The sequence below is a fragment of the Stegostoma tigrinum genome, chromosome 13 (assembly GCF_030684315.1).
Source record: "Stegostoma tigrinum isolate sSteTig4 chromosome 13, sSteTig4.hap1, whole genome shotgun sequence".
Lineage (NCBI taxonomy): Eukaryota > Metazoa > Chordata > Chondrichthyes > Orectolobiformes > Stegostomatidae > Stegostoma > Stegostoma tigrinum.
The window spans coordinates 18,182,031-18,207,618 of record NC_081366.1 but is presented as its reverse complement, the minus strand read 5'-3'; the positions used below and the strand labels follow the sequence as shown (position 1 = coordinate 18,207,618).

The following is a 25,588-nucleotide window of genomic DNA, read 5'->3' as shown; positions in this document are numbered from 1 at the left end:
GAAAGTTTGATCAATGCTGTGTTTGATGGATTTAAAAGAGGAGTTTAGTGTGAGTATCTAACATAAGCGGTATTGACCGGTGGATGAAGAAAGCAGACAATCATGAGGCCAGTTAAAGAGTGGGTTGTGACCAAAGAGATTAAATTGATGAACTGAGTTAGATACTGGAAAATAATCCATGGAATAAAATTAAACATAACAATGTATGATAAAAATAAGTCATAATTCATTCTAACTGGCTAATGAATGCAAAGCCAAACCAGTGTTATTTTTGGTTTGGAAACTGCTTACATGCAAATTATAAACAAAAAAAATGAAAGAAACATAATCCACTAGTTTTCAGGCAATGTACACAAAAAATGCATTAACTTACAAATGATTTTAGTAGTACATTAATAAAATACAAACCTTTGGGGGTTCCAGTGGATCTGAAAAACAGCCTTGTTTATGTCCCCATATTTGTCCAGCAATTTCAGGATACCGCACTTCTGCATTTAATGCAACATATGGAGCCATATCAACCACATACACTGGAGGCCAATAGCGCGAAGATACCAGCAGGTCAACATGGTCACGTGCAGATTCTCTTCTCACAAGATACTTGGATCCACAAACAACCTAATTACAAAATTTGACAAAATTTATTTCATATGAAGTGATTGACAGCAATGCTTGATTCAGCAATTTGTAAGATGGAGTAAAAAAAAATGAAGAACCTGCACCTTTTACAACCTCAAGGTATCCCAAAGCAGCATACAGCTAAGGAAATTCTACGGAATTGCAGCCACTGTTGTACAAAAATAAAACATCGATTTTTAAATACTAATAAATGGGAAGTAGCAGCTTAATAATGTCACTACGCTTGTAATCCAAAGGCCCAGGTCAATGCTGTACAGAAACAGATTTAACTCTCTCCATGGCAGCTGATAAAATCTCACTTCAATTAATAGATCTACATCATAAAGCTCATGTCAGTGATGGTGGCAATTAATTACTGTAAAAACTCATGGGTTCGCGAATGTCCTCTCAGGAAGAAAATCTGCCATCCATAGCTGGTATGGCCTTCATATGACTTCAGACCCAAAGGAATGTGGTTCTCTCTTCACTGCTTCCTTCAATGGCACAGAAATCCACTAATTTAAAAGGCAATTAAGGATGGCGAACAACTAAATGCTGACTTCTATTATCTGTTTTAGTAATGTTTGCTGGCAGTCAAATGATGACCAGTATACCAGAAGACTCAGAAGGTCCTAAGTTGTCAATTACACTTCAGAACTGCAGCACAAAATTTAAACTGAACCACAGCTGTAGTAATTTGAAATTGCTTTCAATATGTGAGGTGTTAAACCAAATGCCAGTGATCTTAAAAAATGCTGTTAAACACATCTCTTCGCTCTATCTGAACGCCACCAGGAAGTTCTCTAAAACTCCTTGTCAGTGTACAAACTCAAAAATGTGACTCAGTGGTTAGCACTGCTGCCTCAGGGCACCAGGGACCCAGGTTTGATTCCACCCTCCGGTGACGTGCCTGTGTGGAGTTTGCACATTCTCCCTGTGTCTGCGTGGGTTTCTTCTGGGTGCTCCAGTTTTCTGCCACAATCCAAAGATATGCAGACTAGATGGATTGGCCATGCTAAATTGCACGTACTGTTCACAGGCGTGTAGATTAAGTGAGCTATAGGGGGAAGCTCTCAGGCTCGGTGTGGACTCGTTGGGCCAAAGCGCCTGTTTTCACACTGAAAGGATTCTATGATTCAACATTAACCCCTCAAAGCAAACCATAAAAACACAGACCCAAATTTTGCTGTTTTTGAAAGCTTGCTGTTTACAAATTGACTGCCATTTGTGCTTGTAAGTAATTTTAAAGCGTTGGCTGTGAAGGGTATGAAAACAGCCTGTAGATATGAAAACATACATTTATGTAGAGCCTATCTCTTTCACTTTCATAAGACGAAACAGAGCAATGTAGGTTAAAAGTTACAGGTGTTGCAATACAGAAAAATAATTCTATATAGCATTCATACAACTAGGTTTGAATTTGAAGAACAGGTTTTAGTACTCCTTACTGTAGGTTATTGAAGCCAATTCGATTTCTACAAGGCAGGACAGATTCCCACTGTGTTTTAAAAGGTAGATTTAATATAAATTTGATTGAAAGAAATCACTCAAAGTCAGGCCAAAATGAGAGAACTTTTAAGTATCATTTTGTTGTTACAGGACTAAAATGTGAACTCCCTGAGGTACTTATCCCAAAGAAGCTCAAGTATTGGAGATGTTTTAAAGAAAATAGCTCCAGAATCAATAAAATGATCTTATGAAGCCACATTTCCAGTCGAGATGGCAGCGTAGTGGGCTGCTCCAATTGGAGCTCCTCCGCTCCTCGTGTTTCTTTCCTTTTTTTGTCCCCTTTGATCTCTCAGTGGCTCTGAGCCTGGTCTCCCCGTGAGTCCCAGGCCTGGTCTTTGGACAGCTTGTGCTGGCTATCAGCCTGGCCTCTTGGCGTCTCGTGGTGGGTCCCAGGCCTGGTTTCTCAGCAGTATGTCAGCTGGTCTCTTGGCGGCTTATGACGGTGTCTTGGCTCGGTGTGAGTGGATCCTACCTGGGCATGTTCCCGAGGCAGCGGGACAAGAATGGAGAGATGACAGTTTCAGCAGCAACAGTATCTATGGTGGTTGTTTTGAGAATAGACAGCTGAGGTTTCCCAGACAGCAAGATAAGCAGAGGACTCAAAGATTGTTGCACTTTTAGATTATTCCTTTACCTTCCTAGATTAAACTATGATAGACTTTAATGTAAACTATAACCTATTTCTTTGTTTGTCTATAATTCTATGAAATAATGCTTAACTTTTAAACTCTCATTTCTCTTATTACTTTGTACCTTGCCTTTTTATCATACAAAGGCACTTTGGTACCCAAGGTGGCACCGTGCAGCGAAAATCATACACTTTTCACTGTATCCCTGTACACAGAATAAATATTTAAAATCTAAAAACAAACTTTAATGGGCTTTTTAAAATACACACAATTAAATTAGGTTTCTAGAAGGCTGAGGCAGGCTTACAAAGCTTACTAACTTCTGCAAGATGGGGACATAACAGGAAGGCTCAGGGGAAAAACTGGTCTTCATTGACGTAGCCTCTGCTGCTGTCACATCCAGTAGGATCAAAAGTATAAGGGCCATACTGTCCTCAAGTTTAACCTATCATTCAAGCCGATCATGGCTGTATCTCAAATTCATTTATCTGTCTTTTATCCATACTACTTGATGTTTTTAACCAAATAAAATATTCTCTCAGAATTTTCAATCGGATCAGCATTTGTTGCAACTGTCTTCACTTTTGAATTCTATCTTCCAGCAGATAATAGCCAATAGTTCATTAGAATTTTGAAAAATAGTGAAATTTTTTAAAATTGATACAAATAAAACTTAAGTTTCGTTGCTTGCCCAGCTTTAAGTCTCAAAAAATTAAGTAAATATCCTAATTTTTCTAAAGAATATGATAGCGCCAAAGAGACATATGCAAGGAGCCCCTTAAAGCATACTCAGTCCTTAACACTGATGATCAGTTTGTTTGTTTAAAAACATTTAGAACCTTCCTTCTGTTCTATTTCCCAATGTACATTTCTGGGATTTTGTCATTTTACTTAAGTAAATTTTAAGACACAGAAGAGCCCACAATAATCCTCGGCTGCCCAATTATAATTTCCAAACATGTTTCTGTCAGTAGCCAAGATAATATGCCTTCAATTGATCATTACTGTGAAACAGGGTGAACTGAGACTTCAAGATAATAAAATGTGAGGCTGGATGAACACAGCAGGCCAAGCAGCATCTCAGGAGCACAAAAGCTGACGTTTCGGGCCTAGACCCTTCATCAGAGAGGGGGATGGGGGGAGGGAACTGGAATAAATAGGGAGAGAGGGGGAGGCGGACCGAAGATGGAGAGTAAAGAAGATAGGTGGAGAGAGTGTAGGTGGGGAGGTAGAGAGGGGATAGGTCAGTCCAGGGAAGACGGACAGGTCAAGGAGGTGGGATGAGGTTAGTAGGTAGCGGGGGGTGCGGCTTGGGGTGGGAGGAAGGGATGGGTGAGAGGAAGAACCGGTTAGGGAGGCAGAGACAGGTTGGACTGGTTTTGGGATGCAGTGGGTGGCGGGGGGGGGGGAAGAGCTGGGCTGGTTGTGTGGTGCAGTGGGGGGAGGGGACGAACTGGGCTGGTTGAGGGATGCAGTAGGGGAAGGGGAGATTTTGAAACTGGTGAAGTCCACATTGATACCATATGGCTGCAGGGTTCCCAGGCGGAATATGAGTTGCTGTTCCTGCAACCTTCGGGTGGCATCATTGTGGAAGTGCAGGAGGCCCATGATGGACATGTCATCAAGAGAATGGGAGGGGGAGTGGAAATGGTTTGCGACTGGGAGGTGCAGTTGTTTTTTGCGAACTGAGCGGAGGTGTTCTGCAAAGCGGTCCCCAAGCCTCCGCTTGGTTTCCCCAATGTAGAGGAAGCCGCACCGGGTACAGTGGATGCAGTATACCACATTGGCAGATGTGCAGGTGAACCTCTGCTTGATGTGGAATGTCATCTTGGGGCCTGGGATGGGGGTGAGGGAGGAGGTGTGGGGACAAGTGTAGCATTTCCTGCGGTTGCAGGGGAAGGTGCCGGGTGTGTTGGGGTTGGAGGGCAGTGTGGAGCGAACAAGGGAGTCACGGAGAGAGTGGTCTCTCCGGAAAGCAGACAGGGGAGGGGATGGAAAAATGTCTTGGGTGGTGGGGTCGGATTGTAAATGGCGGAAGTGTCGGAGGATAATGCGTTGTATCCGGAGGTTGGTAGGGTGGTGTGTGAGAACGAGGGGGATCCTCTTGGGGCGGTTGTGGCGGGGGCGGGGTGTGAGGGATGTGTCGCGGGAAATGCGGGAGACGCGGTCAAGGGCGTTCTCGATCACCGTGGGGGCAAAGTTGCGGTCCTTAAAGAACTTGGACATCTGGGATGTGCGGGAGTGGAATGTCTTATCGTGGGAGCAGATGCGGCGGAGGCGGAGGAATTGGGAATAGGGGATGGAATTTTTGCAGGAGGGTGGGTGGGAGGAGGTGTATTCTAGGTAGCTGTGGGAGTCGGTGGGCTTGAAATGGACATCAGTTACAAGCTGGTTGCCTGAGATGGAGACTGAGGTGTCCAGGAAGGTGAGGGATGTGCTGGAGATGGCCCAGGTGAACTGAAGGTTGGGGTGGAAGGTGTTGGTGAAGTGGATGAACTGTTCGAGCTCCTCTGGGGAGCAAGAGGCGGCGCCGATACAGTCATCAATGTACCGGAGGAAGAGGTGGGGTTTGGGGCCTGTGTAGGTGCGGAAGAGGGACTGTTCCACGTAACCTACAAAGAGGCAGGCATAGCTGGGGCCCATGCGGGTGCCCATGGCCACCCCCTTAGTCTGTAGGAAGTGGGAGGAGTCAAAAGAGAAGTTGTTGAGTGTGAGGACGAGTTCAGCTAGGCGGATGAGAGTGTCGGTGGAGGGGGACTGGTCGGGCCTGCGGGACAGGAAGAAGCGGAGGGCCTTGAGGCCATCTCCATGCGGAATGCAGGTGTACAGGGACTGGACGTCCATGGTGAATATGAGGTGTTGGGGGCCAGGGAATTGGAAGTCCTGGAGGAGGTGGAGGGCGTGGGTGGTGTCACGGACGTAGGTGGGGAGTTCCTGGACCAAAGGGGAGAAAATGGAGTCCAGATAGGTGGAGATGAGTTCGGTGGGGCAGGAGCAGGCTGAGACGATGGGTCGACCAGGGCAGGCAGGTTTGTGGATTTTGGGAAGGAGATAGAAACGGGCCGTGCGGGGTTGGGGAACAATGAGGTTGGAGGCTGTGGGTGGGAGGTCCCCTGAGGTGATGAGGTCGTGAATGGTGTTGGAGATGATGGTTTGGTGCTCGGGTGTGGGGTCATGATCGAGGAGGCGGTAGGAGGTGGTGTCGGAGAGTTGGCGTCTGGCCTCGGCGATGTAGAGGTCAGTGCGCCATACTACCACTGCGCCACCCTTGTCTGCGGGTTTGATGGTGAGGTTGCTCGGGTGTGGGGTCATGATCGAGGAGTTGCTCGGGTGTGGCACTTCCGTTGACCTAAATGGTGTACACATACTGTCAAAGAAGCCACTGTGATTCCACTTAAATTCAATCGTACCACACAAACATTTTGCATTTGCATTTTAAATGCTAGAACTTTAATTAGTAATCACAGAAGAAAAAAAGTCTTAATTAAAGCAAATTCCTGTAGAAGTCAGTCACATAGCTTTTCATTAATACCCCACAGTAAACAGTTTAAATCGAGCAGACCTGGAATGTTGGAATGCTGGGTTGCTGAGTTAAAGTTTGTCTGAAATATAGATCACAACTCAAAAACCTTTTATACACTGCAGTACACATACTTAGATGCTGCTGATGCATCAAGGCAAACAGCAAAGCAATAATCTGAGAATGCAATATAAAATGATTTTCCAAGTCATAGCTGTCTCAGAGATGCTCTTTACCAACTATATACTTTGTTAAGGCAAAGGCAGAATGAGAAGAAACACAGTGTGATACCCATCCAGTGCCACTCCCATTTACCTCACCAAAGAAACTCAGTACTGTGTTGTTAAGGAAATGGCATTTGGACTAACCAAGAAAAGCGGGCATTCAGACAACATGCAGATCTTGTGGGAAAGCAAAATACTGCAGAGGCAGAAAACTTGAAATAAAAATAGAAGATGTTGGAAATAATCAGTTGGTAGGGTAGCACCTGTGGACAGACACCCGTATCTCATTGCCAGTTTCTCGACATAAAGATAACTCATTACCTGTGACAAGCATAACTGTTAACTGGGACAGTCTTAAATGGAGGCGATGATGGTTGTAATGTTCAAAGCTGACAGGTTTAAAATGGATGAGTGAGAGTTAAATAAAAGGCAACACCTAGAAGCTATTTTAATAACTATATTTCAACTACACAGGAATATTTACTTTTTTCTACATCTTCCTTACCTGATGCAGACACAACTTATAAACCTTTCCTCCTGTCACATCACATGGAGGCTGGACCTGTGCAGTTGATCCATCTAGCACATAGGAATATAAAGCGAATAATGAAGAACACAGATGTTCCTGCAAAATATGTATCAGGCAAATATGACAAAGGGTAGTCAAAGCATATTTATTAGTTGTTTGTTTTGGCAATGAGACAAGCTATATTTTGAAAACATTTTGGCAAGCAGCCAGAAAACATCTATTTTGAGGCTTTTTTCTGGTGTACTTTTAAATCTGTGTACTGTTTGTTAATTGTGAGCATGATGGAAAAAAGGGTGTTGTCCATACGAACAGAGTGAATGTGTTTATTGTTTCCTGATCAGTTTGACTCTTGCTGAAATTTGTTTCCATTGAAATTGTAAAACTTAAGATCAATCCCCACTGAACACCATTCAGCAGATCACTTGATAGCTAGGACCTGGATCGTTAATGTCTTAATTAACTACAACGATTATAGCTAAATGAACGAGCTGCCAGAGGAAGTGGTAGAAGTGAGTACAATTAAACATTTAAGAGACATTTAGACAGTACATGAATATGAAAGTTTTAGACAGAATATGGACCAAACACAAGCAAATGGGACTAGTTCAGTTTAGGACAGCTGGCTGGCATGGACAAGTTGGACGGAAGGGTCTGTTTCCGTGCTATATGACTAAGTGTCTGGCGTGGCCAAATCAAGCTTATGTAGCAAAAATGCTATTAATTTTGCAGCATAGTCAGCTCTGTATGTCTTCACTTTTACAAAGGACAGAACATTTATGCATCAAGTAATGGGGAGCAGTGAATGAAACTACAGAACTGCTACTGCTATTGATGGAAAAATGCTCGTCAGAAGCCTAAAACAAAATCTGCCACAAACAGAAAATTCAACTAACCACACAACTTCCAATGCAATTTTCCAATCATACAAACCTAGAATTTGGGTAAGATACAACATGCTTGCAGTTATGCTTCACAGAAGCTTTCACTAACACAAAACAGGTAATCGTACACCAAAGACCTACAACATATGCTCTATATAACACATTGAATACAATCTCCACCACTCCATTGCTGTAGAATACAGAACAGCATTAATATCTGCCTGTATTTTTATAGCACCTTTAACATAAATGGTTGAAAGCACTTCAATGGTGTGTTATAAAAAGTATGGCACCGTTCTACATAGGAGATAGGAGGTGAGAACATTAGTAGGTTACTGAAAGCCTTTTAAATGAGGGAAATGTGGTAGAAAGGTACGAGGAGGGTATAGAAAGTCAATGTTTCAGAGAATCATACAGTACAGAAGAGGCACTTTGTCCAATTAAGTTTACTCCAAAAACAAAACTCTCCCCACATTCTAGCATGTGGTCTTGAATGTTATGATGTTTTTGAGTGCTCATCCAAGTAATTTTTTGAAAAAGGTTGCCAGATTTCCTGCCTCCACTATGGTCTCAAGCAGTAAACTCCAGATTTCTGCCACCAACTGGGTGCAAAGCTTTTTCCTCAAATCTCCTCGACACTTCCTGCCTTTCATCTTAAAATTAAGCCCCCTTCAAACTGACCTTTCAACTAAGGGAAATAGTTGCTTTCTAAACACCCTGTCCACGCTCTTGATATTGCCTTGTTTTGTATTATTTCACTTCAAGGGCAGCTAGTTATTGTAACTGAAAACCTTATCAAATGTCATTGGATTAATTTTAATGTTAAAACCTGTAGTACAGTAACCAACACAATTGGTATAATTTTGTCATATCCGTACTCTCCCCCAGACTTGAGGGTACTACCAGTGCCCAGTCTCCTGACTTGAAGCCTCTCCTTATTCAACATCAGTGCACCAGGCGTGCCAAGGAAGCCAACACCTGCTAGTCCAAGGCCATCCAAGCATCCACTCCCCCACCCTCATTTCGACACAGTTACCACTAGACAGCAACCCAAACAGACCTCCATCCCTCCAAGGATCCTTTTGGAAATGACAGACCTGCCCACCTGGACTGTCTGTGAATGCTGCCTTTCCCCACAGCCAGGAGGAGGCTGGGCATAACCTAACTTGGCAGCACTCCCTTCCTCCTCAGAGACTGCTGGTGGAACTGCAGTACCTGGTGGCAGACTGCATTCTACAGATGATCAGAAAATGCAGGCAGTCAGTAAATTCTGTTAGATCAGGACAACTACGACTCTCTGCTCCCCAAACCAGATAAAACCCATTGTTACCCCTTGGGCTGATGGCCGTGCTCTGCCACTCAAGCCCATTGTTCTAAACACCATTGAGAAAGAGAGCGAGCATGCACCAAGAGCTGGCAGTCCAAGTGGACCGCAGAGATGTTAATTGCGAGCAAGATGGGGTGCTGCAAGTCATGAAAAAGATGCCACCATCCTGTGCTATGGAACATCAAGTGATCTGGAGCCTGGGTGACCAAAGGTGACCCAGTAGAGACCAGGGATAGCAGTGCTGTGGGGGTCCTCTTCTGGAGGACCCACTTTTTGACTGTATGTATTCCTCTATTTTAAGGGTTTCCTTCATCTACCAGTGTAGGGATAATGTGGCATTAAAAATACTATATTTCAATTTACAAGGTACTGGTACAAGTATTTTTTTCGTCTCTGCTTGGGAAAGACTGTAAAGACCCCACTCAATTCTTAACATTCTGAATACTCTACTTAAAAGTTGTGGTTTCCAGAGTGCAAAATACATGAAGACTACCTTTAGTCCAGAGCTCACAACATTAGTAACTTAAGATACAAATACAAATGCAAGTGCAATTAAAACTGAGGATCTACAGAAAACCAGAAATCTACAAATGCAAATATGAGGATTGTGGGGCTGGACGTGTTTGCAGAAAAAGGAAGTGATGAGGCCATGAAGAGACTTGAAAGCAAGGACAAATTATTTAATGAAGAAGACATTGTTTGACTGGGAGTCAAAGTAGGTCAGTGATCTTCGGGGTAAACTGGAATCATGCCTTGCTGTAAGGCACAAGCGGCAATGTTTAAGAAGACATCAAGTTTAAAGAAGGTAGAATATGGGAGATCTGCTATATGTGCGTTGCATTAATCGAGTCCACAGGTAACAAAAGGTACAAAGAAGGATTTCAAATGCAGATAAACTGATAGAATTTGAAGTTGCAATGGTGTCAATAACAGTTGTAGTGATGGCTTGAATTGAAAGTCCAATGTTAATTTCTGGACCAAATATTGAGAACAGATCATTTTATTCTGAAGAGTAATGGCAGGTAGAGGGATGGAATCAGTAGCCAGGGAACAGAATTTAAAACAATACTGAAAATAGTATTTCTAATATTTTGGAAATTCTGATAATTTATCAATAGAACAGGAGTCAAGAGAAATTATCTTGAGGTACAACTGGGGCCATTAACGTACATGTGAAAACTAACAGTGTGCTTTCAGGTAACGTCACTGAGATGCAGCATTTGAATGAAAAACAAGGGGAGTTTAAAGATATTTCCTTGGGAGATATCAATGCCAATGGTGTGGGAGCAGGAAGACAAGGCACAGCAGGTGATTCTCTGGCTACAAATACATGGGTAAGAAGTTTTTCCTATGCTGATGACATTATGGGCACTGTAATGATCTTGACTGGGAAAGGAGTGGATGATATAGCTAGGCAGGAAAGCTTCAACGAGGGCAGATGTATCATCACAGCTCTGTCAAATCTTTACTAATGTCAATGCATTCATCCACAACAAGTTAACGAATGGCACGGGCCTTGTTCACCAATGAATAGATAAACTTGAGTGAAATGCATGGTTGGATGTTGAGACCTTACCTGCTGGTAGAGTCCACAGTCAACAGTTGGAAAAGTGAGTTAGACGGGAAGAAGGCTAACTAAGTTAAGCCACTATTGGAGCACTGGACTGAAGAAATGACAATGGGTGTAGGACAGGGCGACTGAGTTGATGCTTGTGATGAGTCAGTGCCAAGGGAGGACAACTGGAATGTCAGAGTACAGAAGAGTGGAGTAGTGAAAGGAGGAATGAGTATAGGAGTGGGTTTAGGAGAAGTAAGGAGAAAATAATTTAAAATTAAAGATCAAAAGTTGAAATAGATTGGTAGAATCAGATCCCGAGTGGCAAACAAATGCACACGCAAACAGGCAGAGGAAGAGCTCATGCCACATTGGTCTGGTTAGAATAGAACCCCTTCAGCGTGGAGGCAGGCTACTCGGCCCACTGAAGAGCATCCCGCCCAGACGCACACCTTACCCTATCCCTATGACTCCACATTTACCATGGCCAATCCACCTACCCTGCGTATGTTGGTATTATGGGAGGTAACTGCAGTACTTCGAGGAAACCCATGCAGACATGGGGAGTAAATGCAAACTCCACATAAGACAATCATCCAAGAATGGAACTGAACCAGAGTCCCTGGTGCTATAAGACAACAGTGTGAACCACAGAGCCACTGTGTTGTCGTTTGCATAAAGACATGACAGAAAATAGGATGTAGGAAATGGGCGGTGATAAAAAGGCATACATTAACCCTCAACACGACATCTAAATCTATTGTGGCCTTCGATAGATAACTGCTGGGCAGACAGACGGAGGTTCTGCATTTGTAACTGTGTTTTTGAGAATAATGTTTTCCTTGCAGAATTCATTGCCAATTGCTAATATGAAATCCAGCACTGGTTAACAACTTGAAGCTTTTGGCAATCTTCATCACACAGATGTGAAGTGCTTGCTAGATTACAAGGGTCAGAGTTGAAGTTCACAACACACTGGAACAGTTTGGGGAGGCAACAGTCCAACTTAAATCTCTTCTTCATACTCGAAAAACCATACAAAATTCTTTTGAGTTGTCTGGATGCCAAATTGGACAATTTGAAACGGACATGAACAAGGAAGTTTTTAGTCTGATAGTTAAATACAAATGCCAAAAAAAGTGTTTAATTAATTATCCCATTCAACCTCTGATCATAGTTGAGGATATTAATTAGTTAGAAAATTATCCTGGTTAATTGTGAACTAAAACCAATTTTTTAGTCAGAAATGCTACTTTATTCTAACAGAACATTGAACATAGAACATTACAGCACAGGACAGGCCCTTCGGCCCTCGATGTTGTGCCGACCTGTCATACCGATCTCAAGCCCATCTAACCTACACTAGTCCATGTACGTCCAAATGCTTATCCAATGACGACTTAAATGTACCTAAAGTTGGCGAGTCTACTACCGTTGCAGGCAAAGCGAACCATTCCCTTACTACTCTCTGAGTAAAGAAACTACCTCTGACATTTGTCCTATATCTTTCACCCCTCAATTTAAAGCTATGCCCCCTTGTGCTCGCCGTCACCATCCTAGGAAAAAGGCTCTCCCTATCCACCCTATCTAACCCTCTGATTATTTTACATGTTTCAATTAAGTCACCTCTCAACCTCTCTAATGAAAACAGCCTCAAGTCCCTCAGCCTTTCCTCGTAAGACCTTCCCTCCATACCAGGCAACATCCTAGTAAATCTCCTCTGCACCCTTTCCAAAGCTTCCACATCCTTCTTATAATGCGGTGACCAGAACTGTACACAATACTCCAAGTGCGGCTACACCAGAGTTTTGTACAGCTTCACCATAACCTCTTGGTTCCGGAACTCGATCCCTCTATTAATAAAAGCTAAAACACTGTACATGCCTTCTTAACAGCCCTGTCAACCTGGGTGGCAACTTTCAAGGATCTGTGTACATGGACACCGAGATCTCTCTGCTCATCTACACTACTAAGAATCTTACCATTAGCCCTGTACTTTGCCTTCTGGTTACTCCTACCAAAGTGCATCACCTCACACTTGTTTGCATTAAACTCCATTTGCCACCTCTCAGCCAGCTCTGCAGCTTATCTATGTCTCCCTGCAACCTACAGCATCCTTCGTCACTATCCACAACTCCACCGACCTTAGTGTCGTCTGCAAATTTACTAACCCATCCTTCTACACCTTCATCCAGGTCATTTATAAAAATGACAAACAGCAGTGGACCCAACACCGACCCTTGCGGTACACCACTAGTAACTGGTCTCCAGGCTGAACATTTCCCATCAACTACCACCCTCTGTCTTCTTTCAGCAAGCCAATTTTCGATCCAAACTGCTATATCTCCCACAATTCCATTCCTCCGCATTTTGTACAATAGCCTATTATGGGGAACCTTTTTGAACGCCTTGCTGAAATCCATATACACCACATCAACCGGTTTACTCTCATCCACCTGTTTGGTCACCTTCTCAAAGAATCTATTGCTTTCAGCAATTTTAGCAAATTCTCTTAATGAATCTCAGGCAATAACCTCACTCATAGATGATTTTGAAATGAAAAGTTAAAATCTGGATTCTAAGCAAATGGCATAATAGCAATTATATATATCACAGTCTATAAAAACTGCAATAAGGCAAAGTTTATTTCACATATGAAGATTTTGCAAAGAAACTAATTCTCATCAGGTTCATCTGAACAGAACAATCTGTAAACCTTGCTCTGTGTAGAAAGTAAACCAAAACTAAATTTCTCAGACAGCGCTTTTTCAATCTACTGGGACAGTGTCACAATTAATTTTACTTGGTTAGGCATGCATATTACGCTTCAGAATAAGAAATACAGAACAAATATTGGCTTAATGAGTTTTTTTCCCTCCATCTAATCTCAACTAGAACACAGAGTAGTTTTACGAGAACAATACCTGGACTCTAAAAGTTGCATTATGAGAGGAGATATCACAAACTAGGGATGAACACCCCAGAATTCAGAATGTCAGCGGGTGATTTGATTGAAGATTTCAAGATATTCACGGGGGAAAGAGATAAGACGGATAGTGTGATACAAGATTTTAGATTCATATAAACATAAGTATCGGTAATTTCACAGTTTGGACTTCAATGAGTGGCACGGAGGTTTTCATCTGAGGGTCTAGGTGTTTAATTATTATCTTATAGGTATTCTTACAGCCAAGGTGGTTTCTTCTGTAAAACGATAATGAGAAAGGTAATTCTTGGAGTCGAAAGAGAACTTTGCTTACATTGAGAGAATTTTACAAGCAGCACAGAAAGCTCTTTGGATTAGGTTTCAATTAGAAGATTTTTTTTGACTGGGGGCAACACCCATAAGCTCTGGCTTGGAAAGCCCTTTTGGCACTGGTTTGCAGAAGTCAAGGTTGAAACGTCATGTGTAATGTAATTTTGGCTGAAGAACTAAGATAGCTTAAACCAACTAAAGAAACAGGTTATGTCAGTGTATGGAGTTTACCCTTCAGTTTCAAACCAGAATTGTTCAGTTGAAACCACAGAGTTATCTGAAGCCGAGAAAGCTGAGGTTTACAAAGACTCAAAGGAGAGGTCATCAGATACTGAAGATCAGAAATTAAAGCATAAATTCTTCAGATGTGAAAAAGATTTGAGTGCTATAAAAGGGCAAGGAGTACATTTTTTCATTTGTTCACATGATATAGGCAAAATGGCAAGGTAAATATTTACTGTCCATTCCAAAACTTCCTAAAGCAGCTGTTGGGGAATTGCCTTCTTAAATACATGCAGTCCATGTGAATACTTTGAACATTCAAAATTAATATGTTTGACTGCAATACTGTTTTCGATGTCATTTACAGATTTTATAGAGGTCATTGAAAGTTGGGTTTCCTTTGAAATAAGTTTAAAGTAACATTCACCAGGTTTCAGGTGGTTAATTGGTGAAAACTAATTTTTGTTAAATTACAGAACTGAAAACATCCCATGATTATATGATGAATAAAAAAGAAACTTTTAACTGCCAACAAGAAACTGAATTAAACCAGTCATACAAATACTGTGCCAACAACAGAAGATCAGAGGCTACAGGTTCTTAACCAGTAACTTCCAAAATCAGAATACTTCTCGCTTGCCTAGAGAAGCAGCCCCAACAACACACAATAAGTTTGACATCATCAAGGACAAAGCAAAGCATCCTGTTTCATTGGTCCCCCATCCATCATGCCCTGAAACATAAAAGTACAGCAAACGCAGTGTGTATAATCTGCAAACTTCACAAATAACTCATTGAGGTTCCTTCAACAGCACTTCTCAAACCTGTGATCTCTTACTATCTTGAAGAACTAGAGCAGCAAATGCATGAGACATTAACCTAATAGGTTAAACTATCCTGATTTGGAACAAAGTCTCCATTTCTTCACTGTTGCTGGGTCAAAACTTTGGGAATCCTGTTCGAACAGTGCTCAGGGTATTCCTACACCTCTCAGAATTTAGCAGTTCTAAAGGAAGCTCACTACCACTTCTCCAGTTGTCAATTAGGTTTGGACAAGAAAATTCTGACCTAGCCAGTGACACCTACATCCCACTAACAAATTAAAAAACAAGGTCTTAGTAACAAAATAGATACACCGCATATAATATATCATTCATGTACAACTTCTAAATTAAACAGAAGCAAAACACTGTGGATCTCAAACTGTGACAAAAATAAAGTGCTGGAGAAACTTTGCAGTTCTGGCAGCACCAGTTCTGAAGAAGATTGATGAACTGTTTCACTATCCACAGATGCTGCCAGACCCGTGGAGTGTTTCTTATGGTTTTTGTTTTATTCCTACTAAATTATATTTTAGCACAAATGCTTTTAGATTTCAGTCAAGTTTAAAGGAAGTTTAAAAGTCAAGTTTAAACGAAAAATTGTGCTTCAAAATACATTGGTAGTGAACTTTCATTCAACGTTAATTTTAAGTAATCAACGTATTCCAGCACAAAATCCACCCACAAAAGCTAACCATATATTTTGCTGTTAAAATAGCAATCAGAATATTACAAGGTTATGGGAAATTACATGGCTTTCAAAATACTATTCACGTCTGCAAAGTGGCAGCTGTCGAGTCAAAAAATATGGGTTGGCAATTTAATCCAGTTAGTCTTAAAAAAAATGCTAAAGGTTTATGAATAAACTAAAAATCCGCTTAAAAGAGTCTCTTCCCTAAATTTATCTTTATTTTTCATCTTCTACTTTTCACTTCAATGTTCATCTTTTGAAACCAAAGAAAGAATGGAAAAATTTCCCCTAAAATACCTGGGATTTTACCCAGCAATAAAACTATCTTTCAAGATCTTCACACATATTTTAAATAAATCTCTAAACAATGACTACATCAAGTTTTGCAGCACAATTATTCCAAAAAGAGAAATATTCCTCCCGCTGCCCAATTTTTTTTTGCCATTCATGGATGTCAGTGTCACTGGCTAGACCAGTATTTATTGCACACCCCTAATTGTCCAGAGGGCAGGAAAGCATCAATCACATTGCTCTGGGTCTGGATTCACATGTAGGCTAGGTAAGGACAGTAGGTTTCGTCCCCGAAAGAGGATTAGTGAACCAGGTGGGTTTTCTCCATGTTTCATGGTCATCATTAAAACCTTATTTCCAGATTATTATTGAATTATAATTCCATAATCTGGGTCTCTGGATTAACAGTCTAGCGAAAATACCACTATGCCATCACCCAGCCAAATGATAAATATGGTAAGCATGATATGCTGAAGTTTAAAGAAAAAGTCAGGCAATTCATCAAAATGTCAGTTCTCAGTGGTTATTCCTCTCAAAGCACAATGTCAGCATAAGCAGTTTCATTGAAAAATGCCTGTAATATGAATGTGCCCTCTCAAAAGGGATTCACCTTGAGTGCACTAATTAATCCATCAGCTAAAATATTCTACATTAATTGTACAGGCGCCCTTACCTACATGGAGAACAAAGATACCAATCTGAGTTAATAAAAAGACTACACAGTGTTAAGCATATGAATTGCAGGGAATGCGCTTGGTAGGTAGAATTGAGCCTCATATGCTGAATTTTCTAGGTTCACTTTTTTTGTGTAGTGATAACATACCTTGGAGTCATTGGGGTGAAATGGGAGATCACATGACACTAGCAAGTTTTTTATTTCATCTTCACTGTAGGAGTTGAGCTCCTCTGGTTTGAAAACTCCATCGTGCAACAATCTTACCAGCATTCTTGGATTTCCTGTTGAAAAGAAGAACAGGCATATAATTTATAGCAGATCAATTAAGAAGGTCTCCAAATGACATAAATGAAATTAAAGATCTATATTTAAAATAACATTTCCACTTTTAGAACTTTTCTCAAGGATAAGTCATTATTAGCATCCTTATTGAAACCATATTAATGCTGCAAAGTATCCAATTCGTAGTGAGGTCCTCTGAAAGCCTCACAGCTAATACACAATATTACAACACAATCAAATATCAATTATCTAGCAATAATTCATTGTTAGTTAGTCAGTATACAAAGTATTAACCAAAATGAAATATCTGGAATATACTATGATTAATTTTTTGACTAACTATAACTAATTCGCAGTTTTTGCTTTGTTATAATTCAGAAAAGGTATCAGGAAATCCTTGTGCCTTTGGTCAGTGCCTTCATGTTGTCCTTCATCAAGGCTGGAGACCTGTGAAGAAAGGCCAAATTTAAATCTACAAGGCAAGTGTGTCTTACCAGCAACTGGCTGTGGTTGAGGGTTTTTATCCTTCTCACTATTAACTACAACAGGTGCCCTCAGAAGTGGTGGTATAAATGGAGCAATTATGGATGCATCAAATTTTGTGATAGGGATACTGGATGGAAATACTGCTTGCTCTATGGCTTCATTCTCCATTGTGGACCAAAAATCCTCTACGTTTACTTCATCTGGGGTAGGAAAGTCAGGCCATGTAAACTAGAAAAGATGTTAGAAAAGGAAAATGAGAAATATAAATGAAAAGACCACGGTATACAACTGGTTAATGCCACCCGCTGTGCATTCTAAACATGTCGACTTAATGTCCATCAGCAGTGGGGGGAATATAAAAGTTGAATGACATCCACAAGTGGGATTACACTATGATTTAGCACGTAAGTGCACATCCACTGGTACTGAGGTGTGCAGGTATTTGATTCAATGTGTCTTCTCTTGACTGCTATCAGACTAGACAATTGTCTAGCAAGACAACTGATTTCAGATCACGGCTAGGAAGTTATGGGGTACACAAAATAGCAGCTAGAGTCACCACTGCAGAACACCAATCCTACCTGTGGATACTGGATAATTAGAGGATTCATCTGAGTTGTGACCAGACCAATGTTAAGACATCGACTACTTGCCTACATATTTAGGCTTGGATTTTTACAAGATAAAAAAAAACTTGAGGAAAGGCAAAAACATGGCTAACAAGTTAGATGGCACGCAATACAGTGGGGGGCCACCAGTTAGGGTAGAGATGAGAAGGAATTTCTTCTGAGGGCAGTGAACCTGTGGAATTATTTACCATAGACAGCTGTAAGGGTTGGGCAGTTAGGTATAGTGAAGGCTGAGACAGACATATTTTTAATGAGTAAAGGAATCACAAGTAATGGGGAAAAGGATTATAAATTCAGCCACAATCTCTCTGAATAGCAGAAGAGATACAATGGGCCGAATGGCCTATTTCTGCTCCAATGTCTTATGGTCTTTTCACACTGCGTTAATGCTCTTGCATGACCACTACCATCTTGAAGGGCAAAGGCCGCAGATGCATGGGAATTATACCACCTGCAAGATCCCCTCCAAGCCACTCACCAATCTGACTTAGAAATATTTAAGACATAGGAGTGGGAGTAAGGCCATTCGGCCCATCAAGTCCACTCTACCATTTAAATCATGGCTGATGGGCATTTCAACTCCACTTCCCTGCACTCTCCCCATAGCCCTTGATTCTTTGTGAGATCAAGAATTTGTCGATCTCTGCCTTGAAGGCATCTAATGTCCCACCTCCACTGCACTCCGTGGCAATGAATTCCACAAGCCCACCACTCTCTGGCTGAAGAAATGTCGTCTCACTTGCGTTTTAAATTTACCCCCTCTAATTTTAAGGCTAAGCCCACGGGTCCTAGTCTCCCCGCCTAACAGGAACAACTTCTCAGCATCCACCCCTTCTAAGCCACGCATTATCTGGTAAGTTTCTGCTAGATCTCCCCTCAACCTTCTAAACTCTAATGAGTACAATCCCAGGATCCTTAGCCATTCATCATACGTTAAACCTACCATTCCAGGGATCATCCGTGTGAATCTCCGCTAGACACACTCCAGGGCTACTATGTCCTTCCTGAGGTGTGCAGCCCAAAATTGGACACAGTATTCTAAATGGGGCCTAACTAGAGTTTTATAAAGTCTCAGAAGCACATTGCTGCTTTTATATTCCAACCCTCTTGAGATAAACGATATCACTGTTTCATTGTCACGAGATCAAAATCCTAGATCACCCTCCTTAAGGGCATTGTGGGACTACCTACATCAAATGTACTGTAGTATTTAAAGACAGCAGCCCACTAGCACCTTCTCAAGGGTAACTAGGGATAAAGCAAAAAATGCCAGCCCAGCCAATGGTGTCTGTATCCCCTGAATGATTACAACAATCAGGAATGTTCCCCACATGGTTGCTCCTTTATCACTACAAAACTGGAAAGAAAGCTTTTTCCCAGAGTTTCCATCTCACTGCGGCATCAGACTAATCCACAAACTACTCTGGAAATTTTACTCACATCTGGGCAGCTGACAGAAATTCTACACAACAGTTGAGACAATATAACACATTCTAAAACAAACAGCACTCTTAATAAGAAGGTCAATTCATCCCATCTCCCAATGTTAATGGACCCTTTAAAAAAAATTCCAGGATCCAGACCTGCATCTTGGACAAAAACTCATCAGTTCACACTTGGTCCATAATCTACCTGCAAACCAAGTTTTACTGAAATTTGTTCATCAGTTTTTTTTTTAAGATATATTGTTGATGAACAGACTAACGAGGGTGAAAAATTTCACTTTCTCACCTTCGACAGCAGAAGTAAAATGAGAAATTGAGTTGTGTTTTGAAAAGAGCATGCATAATCAAGAATCAATTGATAACAACGTCAGGACCAATATTTAGGGCTCTAATTAAATGACTCCTGTTGGAATTAATAGCATCTCCTTCCTTCAATGATATCCAATTATTTTGTCAATGCAGCTCATTTCCTTTCCTCTGGCCTCTGAAGCTTGTCAAATTGGATAAAGAGATACCAAATACATTGAATGAACAGAACATAGATAGTTAGGCTATTTCTCATAGTTTGAGAAAACAAAAAGTGATTTACACTCAAATCAACAGACATTAGGAGAAAAATATATTCAGGTCATCAATTGCTCAGCAAAATCTGAACCAAATCAATAAATTGTACATATCAGACATCGAGAGATAATTGCAAGACAATAATCTGGGCATAAGTTTTAGATGACTGAAATAATCAGAGGCAGTGGAACATGAAGACAAACTGGCTCTTCCAATTAAATTGGCTACATGAGTATCCAGAAAATTCACAAAATCTGAATGATCAAGTCACTAGTTCAAATATACCTCCACATTTTTCAGTGCAAGAATATTCTCAGGGCTTCTCTGTGCTACCTCGAACTTGGGTGCTACTCCACAGATCCCACAAATCATGTCATTATAGTCACGAATGGTGAGGGATTCGAATGCCCAATAACCATTCCATAGAAGCTCTTGAAGCTGATTCAGCTGCTCATCAGACAAGATTTTCTCTGGAAAATAAATCAGTCCACATATTAGTTAATAACACCAATTTTCAGTTGGGGCAAAAGGTTAGCACGGGGCCCAGTAAGCTGTTTGCCCTGACATATTGGGGTGGGACCCAAGCCTTATAATCATCGCAAGTCTCAACATCTGCCAAAATCTGGCAGGAATAACCTGGAGGTCAGCGGACAGAAGAGAAGGAAAAAGGTAGAAGGACACCATTGTGGATTGGCAGTATTTTCTGCCTGTTTACTTTTTTTGGAGACATGGAGGACAGAGAGATGAAAGATGGACAAAGAAGCCCTGGACACGACATCATCAGACCAGATCAGTTTTTCTTCATTAACCTTGGCTATAACATCCGCAGTGAACAGAAGCTCTACAGAGGAGAGCAATGGCTACAAGGAAGCAATCCCATGATGTTTTCTTGGTTTCTTTCATCTCCTACATGTAATATCTCTAAACTACAGTTAAGTTGATAACCTTTTGAAAAAAAGGTAAAACACATAAACACTCTTTTAGGATTTGACTAAATGAAGGTTATTACAGAATGCCTACCATGCTGATAGAAGCCATTTGGCGCGTCAGGTCCACACTGATCGTCTGAAGAGCCTCCCACCCTATCCCCATAACTTCACATTTACTTGAGTTAACCCATCTAGCCTGCACAATATGGGTAATTTCCCATGGTCAATCCACCTAACCTGCACATCTTTGGACTGTGGGAGGAATCCAGTGCACTCAGAGGAAACTCACACAGACACAGCAAGAACTTGCAAACTCCATTCAGAAAGTCACCCAAGCCTGGAATTGAACTTGGCTCCATGTGCTAACCACTGAGCCACTACGCTGCCTTATCCATCGCATGATTCTTTGTATATGTTATTATAATTCCCTGACTCTTTCAAGAATTATACTGTTCATTGTAACCAAACATGTTTGCAAGTCACCTTTTCAGTGCTGAAATGCTGTTTTATGATATTAAAACAACTGTCTCTTGTTAGAATAGCTAATTAGGCAATGACCTAGTGGTATTATTGTTCTGGTTACAAATCCTGCCATGGCAGATGACAGGATTTGAATCTGCCATGGCAGATGACAGGATTTGAATCTGCCAAAAGATGTATGAAATTGAGAATCTAATGATGACCACGAAACCATTGCTGACTGTCAGAAAAACCAATCTAGCCCACTAATATCTTCAAGGCTGGAAAGCTTCCATCCTTATCTGATCTGATATATGTGTGATTGCAGAGCCACAGCAAGGTGGCTGACACTCAACTGCCCTCTGAAATGGCCCAGTTGTAACATTCACTATGGAGTCTCAACAAAGAAATGAAACTGAATAGACCATCTAGCATTGACCTAGTCACCTAGAAACAATGACAGAAAAACAGGAAAGCAGTCTCAAAGGCTCGTCGAGCAACAGCCCAAACGGAAAACAACAAATGCTGCAGATCACAGTGGGTCAGGCAGCATCCGTGGAGAGTGCACAAGGTAATGTTTAGAGCCTGGATGATTTTTCATCAGAGCTTAAGTGAAGTGTGGAGGAGGCAGCAGTTATGCTATAGTTGGGGGTGGGGTGGAATGCAGAGTGCTGGGGGACAAATGATGCTCATAGTTCAGATTAATTGATCAGAATGCGAGAATGGTAGAACAATGGTGCGACTGACTGCTAGACTTGAAAGAACAGACAGTCCCACTAGGGTGGGTGTAGGGGAGAGAGGAGTAGATGACTAGATGACAGAGAATGTAACAAGTAAAGCTAAAAGAGAAGGAAGGAGTGGGAATTGGTTCACAATTTGATGGTGTTGAACTCAACATTAAATCCGTTGTAAAGTGCCTCATCTAAACATGAGATGTTGTTCCTCTAGTTTACACTGTGATTCACCAGTGCTGTGCAGCATGTTGAGTACAGACAAGTGGGCAAGCGAGCAGGATGCTGCGTTAAATGACCAAAAGTTCTGCAGGTATGATTCCATGAATATGACCATGTTGCAGGTATCACCATCACTGGGTATGTCCTGTCCCACCGGCAGAAGAGACCCAACAGAGGTGACGGCACAGTGATATACAGTTGGGAGGGAGACGCCTGGGAGTCCTCAACATTGACTTCAGACCATGAAGTCTCGTGGCTTCAGATTAAACACAGGCAAATAAAATCTCCTGATAATTACCACATACCATCTTCCCTTGACTAATGAATCAGTACTCCTCCACATTGAACAACACCAGGAGGAAGGACTGACGACGGCAAGGGTGCAAAATGCACTCTGGGTAAGAAATATCCATGTCCACCACCAAGAACATACCTTGGCAGCAGCACTACTGATCAAGTTGGTAGGGTCCTAAAGTACATAGCTGTTAGACTGAATTTGCAATAGGGAGTAAGGGAAAGAACAATAGAGGGAAAACATAATTCATCCTCATCCTTACCAATCTGCCGGTTGCAGATGGATCTGTCCATGACAGTATTGGTAAGAGCGACTTTTGTACAGTCCTTGTGGAGACGAAGTCTCAGTTTAAATTGAAAATATCTCCCATCGTGTTGTGTGGTATTATTACTGTGCAAAATAATAGACTTTGAACAGACTGCATCCATCAACAGCAGCTGAATTGTACTTTGCATAATCTGCAACCTCATAGCTGGGTACATGCCCCACTTGACCGTTACTGTCAAGCCAGAGAATGTACCTTGGTTCAATGGAGTGTGCAGGAGGGTATGCCAGGAGCTGCACAAGCTATACCTAAAAATGAGCTATTAACCTCGTAAAGCTACCAAACAGGACTACTTGCATGCCAAACACTATAAGCAGCAAGTGACTGACAGAGCTAAACAATCCTATAACCAATGGATCAGATCTAAATTCCACAGCCCTGTCCATTCAATTGTAAATGGTGGTGGATAAATGAACTCACTGGAGGTGATGGTTCCATAAATATCCCCATCCTCAATGATGAAAGAGCATTAACATATCAGTCCAAAAGATCAGGCTGAAACATTTGCTGAAATGTTCAACCAGAAGTGCCAAGTGGACGAAATGACTCCCATGGGGTCCTGTCTTCAGCGGTCATTCACTTCACGTGATATCAAGAAATGGAGGAAGGCACTGGATACTGCAAAGGCTATGGGGCCCAACAACATGCCGCAACAATAGTGAAGACTTACATTCCAGAATTTGGTGATTCCCTACCAACCTCTTCTGGTACAGTTACAACAATGGTAGCTACCCAATGATGTGGAAAATTGCCCAGTATATCCTTTACACAAAAAGGAGGACAAATCCAAACCAGCCAACAACTGGTGCATCAGTCTACTCTCTATCATCAGAAACGTGATGAAAGCTGTCATCAACATTGCTGTTGTGTAGCATTTGGATAGCAACAACGTTCTCAGTGACAAGCAGTTTGCTTACCAGGACGACTCAGCTTCTGACTTCGTAACAACCCTTACTCAAACAGTGACAAAAGTGCTGAATTCCAGAGGTGAAGCAGGAGTGACAGGCCTTGACATCTAGGCTGCATTTGACTTGAGTATGACTTAAAAACTAGCAAAACTGGAATCAATAGCCAGAGGGCAAACTCTCTGCCAGTAGGAGCCATTCCTGGCACAAAGAAAGAAGGCTGTGATTACTGGAAGTCAGCATCTTAGCTTCAGTACTTCTCTGCAGGAGTTCCTCAGGCTGGTGTTCTTGGCCCAACCATTGTCAGCTGCCTCAACGACCTTCCCACCATCATTAAGCTAGATGTGGGGATGCTCACTGATGATTTTACAACGTTCAGCACCCTTTGTGACTTTTCAGATGCTGGAGCAGTTCATGTTCAAATTCAACAAGATCTGGACAATATCCAGGCTTGGGATGGTAAGTGGGAAGCAACAATCATACCACACAAATGCCAGGCAATGACCATCTCTAACAAGGGGCAATCTAACCATCCCTTGACATTCAATGGCGTTACCATCACCAAAATCTCCCAATATCAATATCCTAGGGGGGGGGGTTACCATTGACCAGAAACTCAACTGTATTTACCAGATAAATGCAGGGGCTACAAGAGCAGGTCAAGGAGCTAAGAATACTGCAGTATGTAACTCACCTCCTGACATCACAAAGCCTGTCCACCATCTACAAGGCACAAGTCAGGAGTGTGTTGAAACGCTGTGCATTCACCTTATAGATGGTGGTTAGGCTTTAGAGAGTCTGGAGTTGACTTCCTTGCTGCAGGAGTCCTTGTCTCTTAAAGCATAGAAACTAAGAGGATGGAACAGGCCATTTAACCCTTCAAGCTTGGTCCACAATTCAATATAATTATGGCTAATCCGCTATCTCAAAGCCATAGACCAATTTTCTCTCCTGCTCTTGTAACAGTTACGTGGCTAGTCCGGTTCAATATGAATAGTAATCCCCTGGATATTGACAGAGGGGTATGTAATGATGATGATGCCACTGAATATCAAGGGGCAATCGTTAGATCCTCTATTGTTGAAGATGGTCATTGTCTGACCAGGACACCATGGATCAAGAGTGAAGGCAAAGAAGCATTTTCCAGTCCCTCCATGTCCTCTTGTTCTCATTTCACTCCACCGTCCTTACTTTGCAGCATAGAGCTTTCTCATCTTTCCATTCTCCAGTCGATGCACAGACTCTGGTGTGAAACAGGTACACCCATTGCACGTAATAGCTTGTTAAAAGTGTTTGTTTTATGAAAAAAAATTATTACAATATACCAGCACTTTCGTATGATTATGACAGAGATGGCAATAATTGCTGATTATTATTGCTTTTGTAAAGAGAGCCATCAATCACAAAAGTTTAAGGGACTTTTGCAAAAAAAAAAATTGTTTTCATGGCCAGTTAACATTATTTTAACCTTTCAATACCCATGTTATGGCACATCCCCATCCAGTTACACAGGACACACAAACATTATAAACACCATCATGCTTTTAGTTCAAGAATATTTCAAAAC

The 25,588-nt window shown here is 41.6% G+C and overlaps 1 protein-coding gene across 9 annotated transcripts in view; it reads right to left on the bottom strand.

Moving 5' to 3' along the window:
• The window catches only part of hmgxb3 (HMG box domain containing 3), a 104,523-nt gene that overhangs the window by 2,962 nt on the left and 75,973 nt on the right, over positions 1–25,588 (bottom strand). For 8 of the 9 annotated variants that reach the window (XM_059650597.1, XM_059650596.1, XM_048543845.2 and 5 more), the window contains 5 exons: positions 20,441–20,625; positions 17,526–17,745; positions 16,897–17,030; positions 7,006–7,125; positions 409–618 (listed from right to left, as the gene is read on the bottom strand). In XM_059650597.1, coding sequence (XP_059506580.1) covers positions 409–618; positions 7,006–7,125; positions 16,897–17,030; positions 17,526–17,745; positions 20,441–20,625 — 869 coding nt within the window. Of the gene's footprint in view, positions 1–408; positions 619–7,005; positions 7,126–16,896; positions 17,031–17,525; positions 17,746–20,440; positions 20,626–25,588 lie in introns of those variants that run through there. The other variant, XM_048543847.2, reaches the window with a different exon arrangement.